The sequence below is a fragment of the Petaurus breviceps genome, unplaced genomic scaffold (genome assembly GCF_028583685.1).
Source record: "Petaurus breviceps papuanus isolate PSGF00001 unplaced genomic scaffold, PetGlider_PUasm1.0 91133, whole genome shotgun sequence".
In the NCBI taxonomy this organism is placed as follows: Eukaryota; Metazoa; Chordata; class Mammalia; order Diprotodontia; family Petauridae; genus Petaurus; species Petaurus breviceps.
In genome coordinates this window covers 63,772,946-63,794,006 of record NW_027187419.1, presented here as the reverse complement: position 1 = coordinate 63,794,006, position 21,061 = coordinate 63,772,946, and the positions used below count along the sequence as shown (strand labels likewise).

The 21,061-nt window shown below is 43.1% G+C and overlaps 2 protein-coding genes across 4 annotated transcripts in view; one reads left to right on the top strand and one right to left on the bottom strand.

The window, feature by feature from the left end:
- Nucleotides 1-10,040, top strand: part of SLC7A1 (solute carrier family 7 member 1) — a 71,357-nt gene extending 61,317 nt beyond the window's left edge. The window contains exons 9-12 of the mRNA XM_069080723.1: nt 28-245; nt 790-956; nt 2,090-2,198; nt 4,394-10,040. Coding sequence (XP_068936824.1) covers nt 28-245; nt 790-956; nt 2,090-2,198; nt 4,394-4,497 — 598 coding nt within the window. The 3' untranslated portion in view covers nt 4,498-10,040. The remainder of the gene's footprint in view (nt 1-27; nt 246-789; nt 957-2,089; nt 2,199-4,393) is intronic.
- Nucleotides 10,041-12,215: 2,175 nt separating this feature from the next.
- Nucleotides 12,216-21,061, bottom strand: part of MTUS2 (microtubule associated scaffold protein 2) — a 732,715-nt gene continuing 723,869 nt past the window's right edge. For all 3 annotated transcript variants that reach the window (XM_069080726.1, XM_069080725.1, XM_069080724.1), the window contains 2 exons: nt 20,578-20,675; nt 12,216-18,641 (listed from right to left, as the gene is read on the bottom strand). In XM_069080726.1, the coding sequence (XP_068936827.1) occupies nt 18,431-18,641; nt 20,578-20,675 (309 nt within the window). In that variant the 3' untranslated portion in view covers nt 12,216-18,430. The remainder of the gene's footprint in view (nt 18,642-20,577; nt 20,676-21,061) is intronic.

Below are 21,061 nucleotides of genomic sequence, written 5' to 3'. Positions count from 1 at the left end.
GGTAGTAACAGTGTTATTCTTTTGTAGGTACCAACCAGAGCAGCCTAACTTGGTATACCAGATGGCCAGAACAACAGAAGAATTAGATCTCGTGGATCAGAATGAAGTCGTGAGCACTAGTGATTCTCAAACAGGATTTTTGCCAGAAGTGGAGAAATGTTCTCTAAAAGCCATATTATGTCCAAAGAACACAGAACCTTCTAAACTCTCTGGGTTTATTGTGAATGTCTCGACGAGCCTCATAGGTAATGTCTTTACTTATAAGGCACCAACTTTGTTAAATTGGAGTAGTTAATGATGACTTGCTTCTGCAGGTTTTCAGTGAGCCTGTCCTGTGAGGTGGATAGTTTGGGGTTTTTCAGGAAATTGAGGCTCAGAGAATTGAAGTTGCTTGCATGCCCCTGTTCACATAACTGCTAAGTGTCAGACTGGGAACTTGAACCCAGATTTTCTGACCCTTGAGTGCTGTGCTTTTTTTCCTCACTGCACACACAGCATCTCAGTAAGCTTTGTAAGCACTGCCTTTTGTAAGTCCTAACTTTTGGCATTTGAATGGTTTCTGGAAAATCTGAGGGGTGATGAGAAGGCACCTTGCTGCTTCCCTAAGGTGCTTATGATTTTGGTGAAATATTTTAATAGTCATATTAAGAGATCAAAATGAAAAAAAAAAGTATGCTTTGCCCACTGAAAATAAGCATTTCTTTTGAGGGGAGATTGAGAATGTCTGATGTTAGTCTCTGATTGCTGAGTGAATGATTAAGCACCTGCCTCCCATTTTGTTCTCTTCAGGGATTCATATTATCATCTTCTGCATTGTCACTGTCCTTGCTAAAAAGGAACTCGAGCAGGGGACCCCATGGGTGATTGCTGTCCTTTTAGGGTCAGTTTTCCTCTGCTTTGTCATTACCATCCTCATTTGGAGACAGCCTGAGAGCAAAACCAAACTTTCATTTAAGGTAAGCACCTGTTTCCAGATATGTTTTGCAGAAAGATTATTCGGAAGATTAGTGCCTATTGGAACTACCATTCTGACAAGACTACAGTATTGTATCATACCCTCTGCTCTGTGTCCTCTCCTGGCAGTATTTTCAGCTTTGGTGGCCGGTGCTAGCCATTGAATAACAGCTTTGAGATGGGGGACTGAGTGTGTGCAAACTCACCCACTTAGATAGCTATGTGTCTGGGCTGACTCTCGACACCAGACCTCCTTCTGTTTCCCATCCTACCCATCTAGGCTGCCTCACCATCTGACCGCTTCCACATGTACCCCTTCTCCTTTACCTTTTATGTCTTCTTACCTCTGCCTAAAAATTATTTTACTGGTTATCTCTCTCCTGTATGTGTTGTCCTATTAGAATATAAGTTCTATGAAGGCAAGGACTTTCTCTTTTTTAAAAAAATGTTTCCCCAGCACTTAAAACAGTGTTTGGTATATAATCATGTAGTAGAAGATAATTATACAAAGTAATGAATTATCCTTCATTCATTAATGTACGTGAACTTGTTTGGTACCACGAGCCCTAAGCCTGTTAACAGTGTCTTGTTAAGGGACAGGAGAGAGTTCTGAGGGCTTTAGGAATTGGGCAGTGGGTATGTGGGGATCCACTATGAGGAGCCTGGTAGGGATCGTTATTACCCATAAGACTACAGACTATCAGAGCTGGAAAAGACCTCAGAGACTCTCTGTTCCAACCTATTCTTAAAATAAACATCCCCTCTACAATAGACCCACATGGTCATCCAGTCTTTGCTTGAAGACTTCTGTTAAAGGGAACCTACCACCTAGCAAGGCAGTACAGTCCAATATTGGATAGATTGAATTGCTAGGAATCTGTACATTAAGCCTTTCTTTCACCAAATGTGGAAATTAGGGCCCAGATTTAATATTAAAGCTGAGGGTCAAATTCTCAGCTGTGGCACCCACCCCTGTAGAATTTTGCCCTTGTGGAATAATGTGGGTGTTTTCCCTTCTCATAGTTATAGAATGTTCCCTCTGTAGGGAACAATCCCTTGGGAATTTGGGTGTCTCCAGGCCCTGCACAGGTGTTCAGCAGAGTGAGTCCTTAAACCTAACCTTGGTTCTTTGCAGGTGCCCTTCTTGCCATTACTTCCAATTTTGAGTATTTTTGTGAACGTCTATCTTATGATGCAGCTGGATGGTGGCACCTGGCTCCGGTTTGCAGTGTGGATGTTGATAGGTAGGTGGGAGTCCTGGGACTCCTTTCTGCCCCATAGACTTCCCTTTATTATGTTAAAACATCTTTTATTTCCCTGTTCCCTCTTTCAGCCAGCTGGGCCCCTCTTGAATACTCTTTACTTCTTTGTCCCAAGGCCTCTAATGTTACATTGCTATTTCTGTCCTCTGCTATGTTTAGCAAAAAACTTGATTTATTAGAGACTTCCTATATTTCATAATAAAATGTTAAAAAAAAAGGATTCATTCAGCAATTTTCTATAAAGCAAATTAATTTCTAGTGGGTTTTTCTTATGGGATACTTTGCATTTTATAACCCAGGCCACTTATCTCAGTTGCTAATGAGGCCAAGGTTATGAGCTTGAACTACATACAAGTTGGTGATTTTCACTTAGAAAAGAAACATTTCCATGTGACTGTATCCAGAATCCCAGCCAACTTATTTGACATATGTAGGTTGTGGCCACAAAGGGAACCTGTGAGAAATTTTATAATTTGCTACAAACCCCATCATCAGTCCTAGAAGAGGAGGATGGTGGACCTAAATGCCAGGCCTCTCCCATTGGGAGTAACCATGATGACCTTGTGTGAGGTGCTCTAAAAGTGGAGGTGGCCATGAGGTGATGTTGGTCTGCTTGTCCTGGGGTACCCCCCCACCCACCCCAGCACGGGTGAAGTCACAGCCAAGAGCTATTCAGCCACTTCCTTAAGTAGCTGCTGGTAGTCAGTGGTACTATTATCGACAAGAAATACCATAACTCTAATGTGATTTAGTCAGTTAGGCATAGTCCCCAAATGCACTGGTCAAAAGAACAGGTAATTTATAAAACCAAGTTGCTCCTTGCCCTTTTCTCTGTTCATTGTGCTTGTGGGGCAAGGCAAGTTTCTTCAGCATCTCTCCCATAGCCTAGTATATGGATGTTCTTGACTCTAGCTTGATTCTAGAAGGGGCATTTGCACATTCTCTGCTTTTTTTCATTCTGGCCCAATAGTCACTGATTCTCAAAGTCCAGAGTCAGGACTTTGAGATATTTGATAATAAGTTTGATAAAAAAATTTTTTGATAATATTTCATCATAAATTGGTATAGCTGCCAGTTCCCCAAGTGAATGAGGTAGGCTCACTTTGTTGACTCCCTTAGATGGCTGGCTGGGTTTAGAGCCAGGAGGACCTGAATTCAAGTCCCTCCTGAAACATTGTCTCTGTGACCCTTGGAAAGTCACTTAACTTTCCAATGTCCTAGAGGACTCTCTAAGTCTGAGTTTTGATTTGCAAGGGTAGAGGGAGTTTCTATTCTGCAAATTCCTTACATGAAATCATCAAATCCAGACCTTCCCATTCTGTTCCCCACCCCTAGGCAAAGGGCCTTTTTTATCAGTCAGTCCTAAACACATCTGCAGCCCTCTGAAATGAAGCAGCTGGCTACTAAGTCTGTATAGGGAGTTGTAGATGGGTAGGTAGAGTGAGAACTGTCATGGGGGGAACCTGCTGCTGGGACTGGCACAGGCACATTCAGATAGCCATCCAGTTAAATGTGACCCTTAAGGGCAGAGGCACTTTTACCTTTGTATCTTCAGTGTATACCAGTGCTGAGCACATGGGAAGCCCTTAAGAAATGCTTGAGAAATTGAATGGAAGGTCATTGAGTTCATCACAGTGCTTTGCATATCATGCTGTTTAATAAATGTGTGCTGATTGGCTAATCTTGGGGACTTACTGCTTAGTACAATGATGTCTGTAAGTGTTTTGAATCTGAGTTGAACCAAAGAAGTCCTTCATTGTGTTTGTCACTGTATTGCCACAATTTGAACATTGATTTTTCCTTTTTTAGTTTTATTTGTGCCTTTTGTTTTCATAGCACATTCCTTTCCAAATATATTTCTCCCTTCTATACACTTAGCCTTCCCTTGTACCAAAGATTAAAAATGAAATAACATTTATTTTTCTAAATATAGTAACCCAGTCCTGGTTGGCTTTGGCCATGTGGAATACTTACCATCTGCATAACCCTGAATTCAGTGCTATGGAGAAGTCCCTTTAGTGAGTGACCCTGTTACCATGATCACCCTGTCTGGTTTTGAACTGGGGTAGCACCTGGCTGGGCTCTTTGGCTAAGCAGCTTGAACCAGGGACACACAATCCCCAGGTTCCAGTGTGTTAATGCTGTTTTCTTTCCCCTTCATCCTTACTTCCCAACAGGTTTCTTAATTTACTTTGGCTATGGCCTATGGCACAGTGAAGAGGCATCCCTGGCAGCTGGTACAGCAAGAACCCCAGACAACAGTTCGGACCACTGCAAATGATCCATGGAGCCCTGGGCTGTGGCAGGGACAGCCACCCCCTTCAGAGAAAAACAGCTTTTGTCTCCATGACTCAGAAACAAGAGAAAACACGTGTGCCACCCTCCCCCTCCCGTTCCTCCTGCCCTCCCTCCAGTACTAATCACAAGGTGCAATTACTTGAGTTGTGGCCTCCCCTAAAAGCTCATTTTATGTAGAGATAAAACTCCAAGGAATCTATTGACCCTCCAATCCCTCTAGACAAAGTTATAGCCTGGGCCAGTTAGTTAAATGCTGGCTTTGTTTCCTTCTCTCCCTTCCCCTTTTCTTCAAGTCAAAAGAAAGCCTCTCCTCCCCTGCTCCATAGTTAAGAGTGACCACTGCCATTGGCAGAATCGAGGTCCTTTCTTTAGCTTCACCTCATGAGTTAGTTTCTTCCCCCTCAGATTCTGTATCTGAATTTGAAAATGCCTCATCTCCATAAATTCAGCACCCCATTTTGTAATTGAGAGTGTTGGGCCATAAGCTGTGTACTGCATCCAGGAAGGGTTTTCCTTACTCAAAAAAAGGCTCAATCCTGCCAGCCAAACTATAGCCATTAATTTAGGAGGTGGGGGAGAAAAACTTGGGCATATTTTTCATGACCCGCTTCCCTTTTATCTCCACCCTGTTTCTTCAAGAAAGATCTGAATCACCTCATATGCAGTCCTGTTTGCCTCTTTAGCCCTCTTTTCCATACCCGTTCATGCGTCTGTCACTGTGGTGGAGGACATTTCCGTCATAGTTCCCACCATGAGGACTGTGGTGGTATCATGAATGCTTGAGGAGCAGAGATGTAACTGGCTCTTGAGTTCCTCCTTGGGATATGTCAAAGTGAAATCACCAAGGTGAAGATTATCACTGGACCTGCTTCTCATTGACTGGGGTTGGCTTTGAACCTTCATGTATGAATGTTCTTGGGTGACTTTTGATGATATCTATATGAAGCAGGGAAGTGTAGGGAGCCTTTCTTGACTCTCTTCACTGATCCTGATTCATGTTGTCCTGCATTGAGTTCTTTGATGGATGTCTCTAGGTTTACTGGGGCATCAGATTGAATCTGAGTGCCAGCTTCAAATTAACACAACTCACCATGAAGTGGGTAGTGGTGATACATAGCTTTTCCCTTGAATTTATCTTAAATATTTTGTTGTAAGTCCCAATTGGTAGACCCATTTTAAAGCATATTAAGACAGACTTTGGCTTAAAAAAATTAGACAACTTCCATTTATAATTTTATCCAGTATCAGAGGTAAACCCTAGGAAACATTGATGGGGGTGAGAATCCAGCATGGCTATACTCACACTGGATTGGTAATTCACTCCTGGAACCACATTTTTATTTACTTGGCCCTTGGGTCTGTAATGAGTTGTTAACTGCTGGGGTACCACCACCAAGTTGGATCTGTCTATAAAGATGAATGAATGAATGAACATCATCATGGATGGATCCATTTTGGGAGATGGTCCAAGAGTTGAAAGCTATATACCATTCTGCATTGTTGGAGTGGGGGTGGGGGTGCAGTGTCTAACTTACACCCAAGTGACTTTAGGTTAATATAAGACCTAAGTTGCTGCAATGTATGGATTCACTTTGTTTCTTCTTACATGTGCCAACCTCTTGGGTTGCAAGAGTGTTGGTTCTCAGAGTCATACTGGCTGTTGCATTCCTACTTAGTGTGAGAGCTTAGACCTGATTCACATTTCAGGAGGGAATACACCCACCTACCAAGGGGTATGTTGTGTTTCTTATTTAGTCCTTCTGCATAATTTGGAGGAGATCTCTCTCTTCCTCTATGCCAGGTGTAGACTGCTCAAGCAGCACCTTTGATATGACTTAGATACCTCAAAGAGGCTAAAAAAAAAAAAAGGTCAGTAATTTGTGTTAATGGGTTAATAACATAGCCAGGCAATGTGGAAAGAAGCAAAGAAAATCTCTTTTACCCTTAGTTTCAAACTTTTCTTCTATCTGATTAAATCTCTCCTATTTAAAGATAAGAACTAGACCTATAATTTCATTGGTATAGATAAGTCCTAAATGAAGACACTTCCTCTACCATTGCAAGTCAGTACCTTCTGGGCATCTTAGTGATTTGCCCAGAGTGCCAGGAGAAGTGACTTGTCTAAGATCAGTCCAGCCAGTATATGTTAGAAGGAGGAATTGAATCCTCTTCCTGACTCTGTTATACTTAATTCACCATTTTTTCCTTCCCTTCCTTCCCCCATTTCCTTTAGGAGCCATTTAATAAGGCTAGATGGCCAGAAAGATGCCAAAAGGGGCCTTGGATTATGGAGAGTTAGCCCCCATTCCTTGGTTTTTGATGTATAGAAATATGGAAGCCAACAAATCCCTGTGGTGGTTGTCTTGCCTGGATAATGGATGTTCTCTAAATTTCCACAGACAAGTGAAATAAATGGGGAATCTCCCTCGCTTCCAATTACATTGTTTATATTAAGATAAAAATTGTGAATATTCTTGACAAATACTAGATTTCCAAGGAAAAAAATTAAATTTATGTAGTTATAAAAATAATTTTGATAAATATTAACTTTTTTTGTTGGATATTTAATATCTGCTGTCTCTTTGGAACTGGTCAAAGTTTTCCTTTTCTTATAATGTATTGCGAAAATGGATGCAGTAAGAAGAAAAGGTTTAGGGTAAAAATTTTTACTTGTCTTTCTCTTTTTGACAGAAATTTTACTGAAGGTCCAGCCCTTGTTAACTATATTTAGAGTGGACACTTCACCTCTTTCTCATGAATACCCATTGTCCTCACATTTCAAAAAGTGAGAAAGTATATTTTATTTCTCCCCCAATTTTTCTGGGAGAACAAGTTCTTTGAGGATTACTTTTCCTTCCCTTCCCTGTGCCTTCAAGCCTTACTCAGAAATATGCGGGGGCTCAGAGAAAAAGAAGGGACCTTCATCACACCCATCTTTGTTTTCCATTCAGAAGATTTACCATGTATATAGCCTACATTGTCACTGTACATTTTGTAGGGAATATGTTGTATAGCTAGTAGCTTGAGCTTTTCTTACTGGATAAAGGAATGAGGAATTGAGAAGTGTTAGCTCAGTTTGGCCAGGATTGGGCCTCCTGTTATCACACACTTTCTCATCCCCCCCATTATTTTTCTCTGGTAAAGAGACCATGAAAACATTTGAATCTTTTTCCACAGGAATTTTAGTACCTTATTTGTTGCTTAGTCATTCTTTTCCTCCCTAATTCAGACTTTTGCTATAGTAGAAAGACCCTCAGGGGAACAATATATGTGCTTTCATCTGTTTATGTAGCCAATAACTGTGCTTCAGTCCCTACTGCATACTTTGGAAAGACCCATTTAGACTGGTAAGAGCTGCTTCCTTCCTTCCCCGATCCCCACCCCAGCCCACCCCTTAGGCCTGTTTTGCTTCACTGAAGACCTGAAATCATTAATTTAAAAAACAACGATATTCCCCTCTCCTTCAGTGACAGAAAAACAGCCTGGGCTGATTACATTTTACAGGCCTGTCATGTGGGGCATGTGCCATGGGGCATATGCTTGAAGACAGGGAATGTTTCATGCTCTTTTTGTATCCGCATAGTTGGTATTTAACAAACGTCATTTGTCTTGAACTTCATGAATGATCTTAACATTCTTATTATTTGATGATGCTTTGAAGCAAAGCAAAGAATACAAGAATTGGTTTTATTGTTGGGCACAAGTAGACTCATCCTGACAAAGAGGGCCATATAGTCTTGGGTTTTGATGCCAGAATGACAGATTAGGCCCTAATTAGTCCCTTTTAGGTCGTTGGGTGTGGCCTTCTGATTGAGTCCAAGTTTTATAGAACAAATCCTCTTATTAAAGGGATTTGTTCTGTGAAGTTTGGATTTGTTCAGAGGGCTGCACTTGAGGAACTAGAAAGCCACAGGTTCCACACCCCTGGATTAGGGTTATAGGTATTGCTAGATGTGTGCAATAGATTCACTTTGGAAGATGATCTGTTAACTTGCTCCATGAGAGCAAGTCTTCCTCACTTGAACACTTTTTTTTTTTTTGCATTGAAGCATCATTATTCACAATCTATAAAAAAACTGCCCACCTCTTGTCACCAAAGATGTATCAGCTGATAAGATATTGTGGAGCCAAGGGTGTGAGGCACCATGAAAGACTCCTGTCTTTCTTTTTTTAGGGCAAGTGGGAGGAGTTGTAGTTAGTATTTATGGGCGACAGGAACAATTGCCCTTCAGTCTCCCTGAGCACCTATGAAGATAAAATGACTTGTGTATAGGTTGTGTATATTACTGATGTATGTAAGTGATGTAGAAAATTGCTACTTAAAGTGGAATATTAAATATATATTATAAATAAATTTGTTCATTTGCTGCGGGAAAAGGGGCATTTAGGTAGAAGGCACTTGATGGGGAACAGGAATTGTGCATTTTACCTGAGTTGTTGCTGGATTTGTTTTTAATATTTTCTTTACGTGCTTTATTGATCCAACAATGGTGCAAGAGACCACCTCTATATCTCATCACTGCAGACATAATGCCTATTGGACTTTTAAAGGCAAAAAAGGTCAACTGAGTTGTCACTATAATTCAAGGATCTTCAGGAGAGAAGTGGTTGATTACTTATCTGTGAGTGGCAATCACATCAGGCAAAAAAGCTAGAAAGCACTTATCAAAGTTTTCCTGCCAACGCCTTTGGACATCTAAAAGACGCTACCTCCTTTGCTTCCCAGGAGCCTGAATCCTCCATCTTTGATTTGCTTTCTGTGGAATTGGTAGTTTTAAAATCAGTCTGAGAAATCAACAAGATAAAAAAAAGACCTGGCTGTTGAAAAGTCCAGACCAAAATTTCCTCAGGGTATTAGCACCTGGCTTAGCCACCAGGAAGCAGAGCAGGTGTGAGAGGCACTCGGACTTCATCTGATTTTGCTTCCTTGATGACATAGAGAGTGTTAAGTTGAGACTTGTTTTTTCCAGATGAGAAAATTAACCATCTGGATTTAAAGTTAAAAAGTTTCCTGCCTAAGTTGTGCCTTTTAGCTTGAAGACTTTAAGGAGCACAAAGTATAACGACAGTGAGGATTGGTTTATTATCAAACCTATAGTAAACATATGTGGTCCCTTCGGTAAAGTTTCTTTTTACTGAGAGGAGCTATGAAAGAATGGTCAAATTTTAATTATATATAATGTATATATATTTTTTGCTTGTTCAATGTCCTATTTTTCTAATAACTTCTTATAATTGTGATGAGATTTTAAGTCTAATACTAAATGTAAATCAAGTTGGTTTCAGCTGCTCTTCAGTTTTAGTTTTGTTTTTTTTTAAACTATGTAAGTGTAGCCATCACTTTTTTTTTAACCATGAAAACTGGCCCCCTTTGTATGGGGCGTGTAAACCTTTCACAGTGACAACACTTTACATAGAATTAATCCCCTTCTTACCTGTTATCCTCCCTTACTTGTAAAATCCAATTCTTGTGGCACAGGATTAAATGTGGCTTCCCAATGCTAATAAATGATGGCTGTCATTTCACTGGTGTCTCCTTTCTAGTTAACGTGATCTTAAGAAACCTAATATCGTTTATAAAACTCAGCCCAAGCTGGACGTTATCAGGGGAGTTCTCTGTGTATTATACATAGAGGTGACTAGGTCCAGTGGACCTGGATTGGGAAGTTCAGATTTGACCTTAGATATTACCTCACCAGTGTAACCCGGGTCTGGAAGCCTGTCTGTCTCGATTTCCTCTTCTGTAAAAGAAATGAGCACTTGCCTCCAAAGGTCATTGTGAGAAGAACAACTTATAAAACCCTAAATAAATGCCAATGCTAAATTTGCAGAACTCGAAAGCACGAAATGCTAGTTGTTTTCATGAAGTTGGAAGACATCTACTTGCTCCTCAAATTGCCCTGGTGTTTCTGAGTCACTGAAGCATTCTCTACTTAGGTTTCCTGGTCTCTTGGAGGGAGGTTTGTTTGACATTTCTAACTGTAGCTTCCCAGGGTTGGACTCTCAATCAGACACTGTTAATGATAATTGCTTGATTACCCATCTTCATTTTTTTTTTGGAGGGGGAAAGGCAGTGCAATTGGGGTTAAGTGACTTGCCCAAGGGCACACAGCTAATCTTGTGTTAAGTGTCTGAGGCAGGATTTGCACTCAGGTCCTCCTTACTCCAGGGCCCGTGCTCTACTCACAGCACCACCTAGCCGCCCCTTGATTACCCATCTTTGGAAACAGTACAAATATTCCTTTTCTGCTCCTGAGTCCGGAAAAGGTAGTTTGATCAGGAGGGATTTCCTGGAGGTCTCCCTCTGTAGTTCATAGTGTAAAAATTGACCTGTAGTGGTTTGAGTCTAAAGCAGAATAAACCGGATTTCAACTTTTTCCCTGGGGCTTCAACTAATATTACTTGTGTTGTCTTTCCTCTGCTGTTTTGATCCCAAACACACTCTCTTAGATATTTAATCAGATATTTTCACCTAAGTACACAACAAATTCACAGATAAGAAGCACACCGCTTTCACGGAATGGAGTGAATTTGGAGCTAGGTTGATTTGGGTTCAAAGCCTCTTTCTTCTGATCCTCCTTTCCTGCTCCTGTCTTGGCAGGCAGATTAGCAGGCAGTACTGAGTTCCCAGTTAGTCGCTTGCCTGAAGTATTATTCCGGCACGATTTGGGCCTGTGCACCTGGCCCTGCTTTACCCTTGTTATTCTCACAGTGCTTTTCCTCCACAAAACAAAACAAAACATCTTTTCACCATTACTGGCTTTTGCAAAGCTGTGGATGTTGACTCCAGTGAAGGTGGGACCAAACATTTGAAATCCGGAGATTCCGAGATTTCAAGTCCCTGTTCTGTTTCTTACTGGGTGACCATGGGAGTGCTGCTTCTGATAGGTAAGTTTTTTGCCTTATCTTCCTGGGTCCCAGGCCACTGTGGCATTTCTCCAAGTTCTCCACACCCCGCCCTCTGTTCTGGCTGTCATCCTCATTCTCTCCCACCAGCACATTGGACTGTGTCCTTTGGTTTCCTAGTAACAAATGAGATCGTGGTTTCTTTTGCTGGGGACTCGGGCATCCACACCACTTCTACGGTACTCTTTCCCCCACAACTTTTTTCTCTCCCATTAGAAGGTAAGTTCTTTGAAGGCAGGGATTGGCTTGATTTTATACATTTATATCCCCAATGCTTATGCTGGAATATAGCAAGCACTTAGTAAATGTTCCATCTCGGAACCTCTGTGTGCCTTTTTTTTTTTTTCCAGATTGGATAAGAACTAAGTGCTAGATGCTTCATAAGATTCTGATGTGATTTTGACATGAAATGCATAGCACTAAATGTCACTTGCTGTTCTTCCATGTTAAAAGAGAGTTTACCTTGCTATGTAGTATTTCTTTTCTAAGCCCCCGCCTTTACATTTATCAGCATGATATGTGTGCAGTTGGGGTTTGGGATGAATTGGAATCCTATTATTTCCCCCTCCCTTGAGAAGGGAGTAATATTTAGTACAAGAGGCAAATTCAATCAGTTAGGCTATAATTTAATTTATAAGATGGAAGTTGTAGTGATTTAAGCCAATTACTCCCAAAGGTCTGCTGCCGGGCTTCAGGAAATTGTCATTGTGTTTTCTAAGTTGTCCAGCAATGCTGCAGAAACACACACACACGCGCACACACTCAAAGAGACTGAAGAAAGCACAAAGCAGCAGCCCAGCTGTTTGCATGCTTCCATCCCATTGGCATTGGAGCATGTGTTTATTATCAGGAATATATTACACTTATCTGTACATCAGGACTCAATACAAACTCTTCGTGTAATTTGTCAACCACATATTAATCAGACTGAGTAACTCAGATGGTGTGGAAAAAAAACCCCACCCTTTACATAGGGATGTGCAATGTGTCCACAGGACACAAATGCATTCAGTGCAGAGACCTCAAATACCTGATTTTCATTTTCACGCCCCCACCTTCCCCCTCCCCAAAGTGAAACTGATCATTTCTGCACACCTGATGACATTTTCAGTCATCAGTGAACTTGGTGTGAAAGGCAGGAACTATTTTTACCTAAAACTCAACTATTCAAACAAACAAACCAAAAAAGGGCAGGGGTGAGGGGTTGGGGGGGGGGGATGTCTCACTTGTCTGCAGCATCCTGCAGCCCAATGAGGAATTTAATTAGGAAGTTAAAAAGGAGAAAGAATCTCCACCCTATGCCCCTGAACTCAAGGATATATATTCCATTGGTTCCTTTTAACTATTCAAGAAGTCAGGTCTGCATTGGATTCTTTCTGAGGAAGACAGTTGTTGGTGAGGGGGTGGAAGGGATGGATTGGGGCTCTGGAATAGTGGGAACCTGACTCCAAAGACCTCTTTGAATGGAGGCCAGAAAACAAGCATGTGGTGAAAATCCCATAGACAACAGTGCCATCCAGTGGCCTAGATGGGCTGTAGCCCTTCCCTTTCCAGATAGCCTCAATGCCTAAAGGTGGGCTTCTGGAATTTACAATTAAACAACAAAACCCCAACCACTGGTGATGCACATAATGAATATTTGAGAAGCCGGCCATCGCTGGAGTGTTCAGATTTTCAGCTGTGCCTGCAAAGCTACCTTGAGCTTTGTTGCCCCCAAAGGGTTATTTGTGGTGATGGCATGAGCTCTGATGGGTCCCTTCACGACCCAGGCCGTTTTCAGCCTTGCAGGCTTTGGGCCTGATGACTGTTCCCCAACCATTACTCATTTAGCAGCATTGGGGCACAGCATGTAGCATGAGGAAAAGGGGGAAACATCAATATTGACTGGCAGGCCAACCCTCTATTCAAAAGGCCACAGCCACAGGCAAAGCAACTTAGGGTGCCATGTGGACATTTATAGTGACTCATTTCACACCTCTCATTTTTGGCACTTGTCTAATCCTAATAGACTCTGGACTTTGCAACTGAGTAGAGTGTTTGAGCTATTTTTATAAGGGGGTGAAGAAAGAAATATTTTTCCATAGGTCCCCATAAGTGTTTGTATTTTCCCTTCCTGAAAGTACTGATATGGGAGGAGCTAAGAAAAGACCAGACAGTCCATTTAGGGCAGCAGCCAAGACATTTAAATAAAATGATTATCAACTATATGCATTAATGGACTTGTTTTCTATTTGTATGGCTGTCCAAGGCTAATGGGATGGAATGCAGTTTGTGTATCAGGAGAATAAAATAGTGGCAGGCGAGGGTTTCACAAATAACTATCAGGAGCCTTCAAAACTGCACAGTCCTGGGAATCCCTGAGTCCAGTCCTGCAGGATAGCAAACCCCGGTAAGTGGGTGGAGCAGAAATCAGGCTTCTACCTCCTAGGCCCATCCCCTGGTGCTCTTAACCACCTGACCTTTCAGATCTAATGTGAGGAAGGAGGAAAAAGCTACAGATCTGAAGAGTCTATGGTTGGATTTCAAGTTGTGTTTAAAAGCATTTAAAAACATTTCTCACCCTCCTTTGGGCAGTGCAGACCACTTTTTATTATGGAAGACGAGAGGTGTGGACAGTGAAGCACGGGATGATTCCCGAAGCATTTAAGTCTGGGAATCTTTGGGTATGTGTATCGTTTTGAGAACTGACTTCAGTTAAAATCATGGAACATTAGAGATGTGAAGAGTCAGCTGGAAAGCTGTTCAGTTGTCTTCAGCCTAAATTGTTTTCAATTCTTATGTAGCCTTCTCCATCTGGAGGCTGACCATCTCTTTTGAACGAACAAATGCATGGTGCCAATTTAAGTAGAAATGACCTTTTTTAGTATGGGGAGATGACTGCATATGTGAATTCCCAAGGATCTTAGAGGCTCTATGCTCAAGAGGACTCCAAAAAGAAAAAAATTAGCATGATTGCTGATCAATAAAGTATCTAGGTGTGTTTTTAGAGTAAGTAATTACGGAAACGTCAATCAAACTGAAAGCAAAATTTACCACTGAGGATAATCCAGTGTTGACCATATGAACAAATGTAGTCCTGATTCTACTTCATAATGCTTGCTAAAAGTACCTTCTTTTTATCTGAATATAAAAAGGGGGTCAGATAAGCCTTCAGGAATAAAGAAGAAAGCTACTGACCAATGGGTTCATTTAATAAGTCCTGAAGGGTCACCTGTTTTGTTCTGTCATCAAACCTGTCTTAAGGAAATAGGTTTTCCCTAAAGGTAATATAAAGGTTACCCTCTATAAACTCACGACCCTGCAAAAAACAAACAAAAGGAATCCTTCAGAAATAACTAGAAGACTTAGGTGCAGTTTTCTTACACTCCATACAGTTTTCAGGATGGCCAAACAGAAGGATCTGGTTGCCATGGAGGGAGCCCCACCTTAGCAGGCAAGTACAAATACAGATGAGCCTTCTGGGTTCACTGATGATGCTACCACAGTAAATCTCAGGAGGAATAAAGATTCCTGCCTTGCATGTGTTAAAGCTTATTTACCTGGAGGGAAGAACTCTGACGTTTGACTCTTAAAACTGTAGCTGCAGAGTGTAGAGTTCTCTAGCTCTTGCTAGGCCCTTGGCAGGGAATGGGACTGGGTGACCAGTTCCTAGGGGCTGCTGTTACTTTGAAAGGGGGGCAGCTGTCAGTAAGTCGGCTACCTGCTTGGCCTGTGCACTGGAAGAGCAGAATCCATTCTGAGTGAATCGAGGGGCATAGACTGAAAGGAGTGCTCCCAAACAGCTCTGATTTAAAAAAAAAAAAAAGTTAAAAAAAAAAAAAAGAAAACAGGGCCACAGAAATTTGTCATGAATTTCCCACTGCTCTTTTTCTACTGACGCACAATTTCTATGCCTCTGATTGACCAGGACACAGCCCAGCACTAACTTCCCTGAGCAGAACAGCTCTGCTCTCCAGAGTATCATGGGCTACCTACAGAGGAACCCATAACCATGGCAGGAACGAAGACTAAGAAACCTTACCCTGCAGAGGCAAGGAGATTTTAGGGGGCTAATTAGAGGAATAAGTTGGTAGAAACAGCAAGAGTTCCCATGCAAAAACAGCTCCTTCCTTATTTCTAAAACACTACTTCTCAAGGCTAGTTTTATAACACCTAGGGCAGGGGAAGGGTCTCTAATTATCTCGAGGGGTATTATAAGAAGATCCCCAGAGGACAGTGTCAATTCACTTTAAATGCCATGGAATGCTTTTAGGAAAGACAGGGACAATGTTGTAAAATCTAACAATACTAGAATGTCACAAATCCCACAAAGGCCCCATGGTAATCACTACCTCTGCATGTGTGTGTGTGTGTGTGTGTGTGTGTGTGTGTGTGTGTGTGTGTGTGTGTGCGCGTGTATGTGTACACCCACACAAACCCCACACACACTTCTTGGGGCCAAGCTTTCACACACAGCCTTACTGATTGTTTAGAGCGCAGTCTCGGTCTGGTGAAGATGTCAGAGGTGATCAGAGATGGACCTGGTTGGTGGAGGGGGTGAGCCAGAGCTGCCCTTCAGGTCACCAGGCTGCCTTGCACAGACCGATGAATAGAGAGCTCTGGATAGATGAGAGGATAGGAGTGGAAAGAGTCTTTCCTTTGCGGAGAGGCCTGAGTTCTCTGTGAGCAGCTGCTGCTTACATGTCTTTCAACAGCAGTGAGGGGAAAGATGAAGCACATGACTGAAGGGGGACAAGAAAGCCCGGGGCTACATCTGGCTCACTCAGCTGGCCAAAGTCAGGTCCGTCTAAAGCTCTAGTCAGTCCAGTAAGGGATTTTGTTCTAACACTCTCCACTGTAACGTTCTAACACATTGCATCATCACGTAACCTAACAACACTGAAATATGTATTGCCGGGAAAGCTGCATTTAGCAAGTGCAAAGTGGAAATTGCTGTAATAAGGAACTATGCTTGGGGATGTGCACATACCTGCAGGTTGTACTTGCTAAGTAAATTACATCTAGTCATGTGTTTCAAAACTCTTAGTCAATATGGCATAATCTATTCTAACAGAATGCCCAATGTACTCAATATCACAGCATCATGCAAAGCCACTAAAAGAAAAATAAATGTTTCTTAAACCTTAACCTAATTTTCATGTCCTGGAGTGGGCAAGGGACACCTGGAGATTAGCTGGAAACTAGCCGTGCCAGGTTCCGAGTTGCCTCATACATCTGTCTGTAGCAGACGTCTACACCTGACTGCATGTGCACGGCCTGTGGGGAACCCCAACAATTCGCCTGTGCCTTTTCTTGGCTTCCTTTTTCTTTGACCCCTTCTGCTTTGGGCACTGGTGTTCTTGTTTCAAGCTTGCTCAGAACTTGGCACAGGGAAGAGGCTCGGGAGTGGGGTGAGGAACATGTGGGACCCTTGCCACAAACACAAAATAATGGCATCATCATTACCACCACCATCATCCTCATCATCACATCTTTCAAAACTATTTTTTTTTCCTTTTTCTAGCCATGCTCCTAAAATGCCACAATACCACAGAACACCTTTCACACTCTATTCTATCATCCCAGATACAAACACTGGGGTAGGCAGGTGGCTTAACCTGGCCCGCTTGGGCAAACACCAGAGGACGAACAGTCAACTCTGGCTGTTGACTTTGTGGTTCCCTCTGGGAGAACTGGCCAGGCCAACACAGGGAATGACCACCATCAGCTGCTTTGTGGGCTCATCACGGAATAAGATATAGCTGTATCTGTGGGACCCCACGTGATGAACTAGCAAAGCTCAGGGCTTGATCCTTATGGGCTGGCCAGTTCTCAGGAAGTTGCTGACATCCCCTTCCCCACCAATAGTCCAGATGTGGGGTAGTGAGGATAGTGGCCTCTAGTGTGGGGGGCCTAAAGTAGCATTATATAGTTTATCCATTTTCAAGCATCTCTCCAGAGGACTGTGGGAAGCTAGAACAAATCAAATCAAAAGGCCGGGGCCAGCCTGAGCACTTTGCTCTGAGGGAAAAATGTCGATTCTTGGAGAAGCGTTTTGAGATGGGAACCAAAAATGTCTTGGTTCTTGCTGTGGTCTTTCTCATCTTCATTCTCGAAGGACCACTGCATTTCTCTGAATGCATTCTAGCTTGCTGATTGCTTCTGAAATGTCATTTAGGAACAAAGCAAAGACTTGTGTTTAGGAGAATACATATGAGTCACTGTCATGAAAAACATCTGAGAAACCACTGCAACCCCTTAGGGTTTCTTGCCGCTGTTCCTCATCAACTCACAGCAAGGATACTAATAATTAAAATCTGCAAATGGAATAATAGTGATCTCTTAACAAGTGGAATAAGAAGCTGATTGTTGTGAAGGCAGTTACCATATCACAAATCGCTGGTGTTCATGTTAAATAGGGTTACCACGTGGTGGTTGGCTGAAGGCGCTTCTTTTTTTTTTTCTTTTTGTATTTTGGGTAGAAATATTCCTGGGAGGGTAGACAGAAATGCATCTAATTTAGTTATAATTCTTAGGCACAAGTTAGAAAACTGCTGACTATCATTAAAATATATCAGCACTTAGCGTTATAAAAAATGCAATTCAGAACAGCTGCAAGGGTATCTGTATACATGATAATACACACGTGTTGGTGTGGCACATACATGAGGGTCTATTCCAAATCGAATTGTTTGTAACTAACCTGAAATATTGCAGTGAAAGTTCACTTTAGAAGGACAATCAGTCAGTAGAGCTTTCTGTCTTTTGGCTCTAACTACAGTTTAAAAAAAAAGTTTGCACGCCAGACTACAAGGGTTACACTTTTCGAGGACATCGGAGGGCCAAGACCAAAAACTTCTGCAATGAGAGGAGCACGCTGTCCAGGACACAGGAGGGCCACTGCCAAGCATGCAGGCAGTGGCAGACCTCAGCTATCACCTACTCTTGTTAACACTCTCTTAGGATGAACACCCTCGGGGGGTCTGAGAAGCTGGGGAGGGGGGCATCTGAAGACTGCAGGGCCGGCGCTGTCATCTCGGAGCCGTGCTCATCTTGGCTGGAGATGGAGGCCCAGAGGAAGAGCGGTAAATGGGGGACGTGGGGGACAGTTTAATTGGGCTGGTGGGGTCCCCAGTCTGGAGTTTCCAAAGCAGCTCCTCATTGGTTCTACTTAACCTCTTCTTCTCCTTTGTTTCTTTCTCCACATACTCCTGAAGGTTAGCATTTTCCTCTGACAGCTGTCTGAATAGGACAAACAAGAATACATAAAAAAAACACATAAACAAGGATACAAACAACAACGAAAATAAAAAGCAGGAACACTAACATGTATAGGGGCAGCTAGGTGGCGCAGTGGATAGAGCGCTGGGCCTGGAGTCAGGAAGACATCTCCCCAAGCTCAAATCTGGCTTCAGAAGCTTCCTAGCTGTGTGACCCTGGGCAAGTCACTTAACCCTGTTTGCCTCAGTTTTCTCATCTGTAAAATGAGCTAGAGAAGGAAATGGCAAAGCACTCCAGCATCTTTGCCAAGAAAACCCTCAGAGGGTTCACAAAAAATTGTATACAAGTGAATAACCACAACAAAGCATTATCAATCATGTAACCAAAGGTCGACCTGAGATGACCTGTGCTTGTGGAAGGAGTGAGGAGAAGTGGGAACATGGCAAAGGGAAGCATGGGTAATCTAAAGCCACAGATTTCCCTAACATTTTTCTTGAAACATTAGCCTTTTTCCCTCTCCTCTCCAGCCTCTCACTACAACTACTGGGAAAGGAGGCTGATGAAGTCGAGAATCACCCCTAACCCCGACGGTCATGCTCCTTGTGTCCGCAGAGCTGCTCATCACTTACCCAATTAGGGACAATAATAACAACTTCCAGTGGCTCTGTTTAGTGCCAGTCTTTTTGTGGTTCTTCAGATTTATCTTACATGAGGATTGGGAGGGATAGGCATTACCTTCAGTTTAGAGAGGGTGTTATTAAGGCACACCAAGAACCACCCAAGTGCCTGCAGGAGAGTCTGTGTGGGCCCAAGCCTGGGCAGGGAACTGGACTATCTGAGTCTTTTTCCTCAAAACAGAAAGAAATGTTTCTTGCCCTTCCAAGGGCGAAGGAGCACATTGTGGTTTCTGATGGGCTTGCAGCACCCAAGAGGGCCTAAGCTCTGTTTCTCCGGGTACAGAAAGAAAACACAAAAGCCATTCCCAGACCTGGCCCTGGGTTTCTGTCAGACTCAAATGAGGAGATGGACCCTGGAGTTCTCTGAAAGATTCCCAGCTCAAGCTCCTCTGCCAGATTTACTTAGGTAATAGAGATAGGAGAGCAGGGTTCCAGGTTGGGGAGGGAGCTCCCCCACACAGCCCAGACTCTCCCAGCTGGCCCATCAGGACACAAAGGGCACTGCTTATTTGGAGGGCTGAGCAGCGTGAACTGGGACTCTGCTGTATCTATCTAGGGCAGGGCAAGAACACAGATGGGGCAGGAAGAGGGTAGAGGCCATTCCAGCCAAAGACAGGGAAGAGAATGTGACTTCAGGAAACTGGAGGCAGTGAGCTCTCTGATTTGAATAGGGAGGGACTAGGAGGCTTGTAGAGCAACATTCCTGTGCACTCACTCTTGCCCAAGAGCGCATTCCACCCCTAGGCCTCTCCTAAGGAATTTCCCTGTAGGATATTTCCATGCCCAAATGCCCTATGCTAGCAATCTGGAACCAGTATTGGCTCCAGACTGTATGGAAAGCTGTACATTTGTCTTATTCCCCTCAGCAGGGCATGCCCATCCCTCCTCTTCCTTCTCAAAGTATTCTGTGCCCATCTTGAGCTTTGAGAAACCAACCCAGCACCATGGAGAGCGGGAGGGATTTAGAATCTGGAGGCCCTGGGTTCCAATCCCAGCACCGCTCTTTACTTTTTGGATGGAACATGGTTCATGTGGGAAAAGGCAAGAAGCAGGCTGAGAGATGGCCTCCTCATTGAGGAGCTCTCCCTGCTTGGCCAGGGATGATTAAGGAGGAAGTTGGGAGCAAAGTAGCAGATCCCTGAAGCCAGCTGAAAGGGGTGAAGAGCTGGTGGACAACCCGCATTTATCAAGTGCCTCCTAGGGCTGGAGAGACAAAGATACAAGCCTAACCTGCTCCTGCCTTCAATGGGCTTACACGGGAGATTCTCAAACCTACACACCTTGTGACAACCGTGTTCTGGTCAATTCTAGCTTTGAGGTCTTCATTTTGCTGTTGGAGTACTTGGATCTTTTCTTCTAGGATAATATTCTTTTCAGCCTGTAAAGAATGAAGAGTTTGTGAGTTCACTGCAAGGACACAGCACAGGAAAGGGCCAGTGCCCAGGACTCTGTTTTCCAGGACCACTTAGTACCCAGAACTCTAGAGCTCTGTCCCAATCATGCCTTGCTGCTCTGCCCCAGTTGAGGAGCAGCTCCCTCTTTACACTGGGATAGTCTGGGTGGGGCCATGGTCAGGGTGTGACAGGATTATTTGGGACACAGAGACTGGCGTACAGGTGTACATTTCAGTCTCCTGGTCTGAACCTCATGAGGGCTCAGCAGGGGAAAAGCCCTGTCTTTCCAAGGCTTGAGCCCCACCTCTCCTGGTTTTGTAGCTTCTCCCTTTAGAGGTTTATACACAGATTGTTTTCCTAAGTGTCAGGT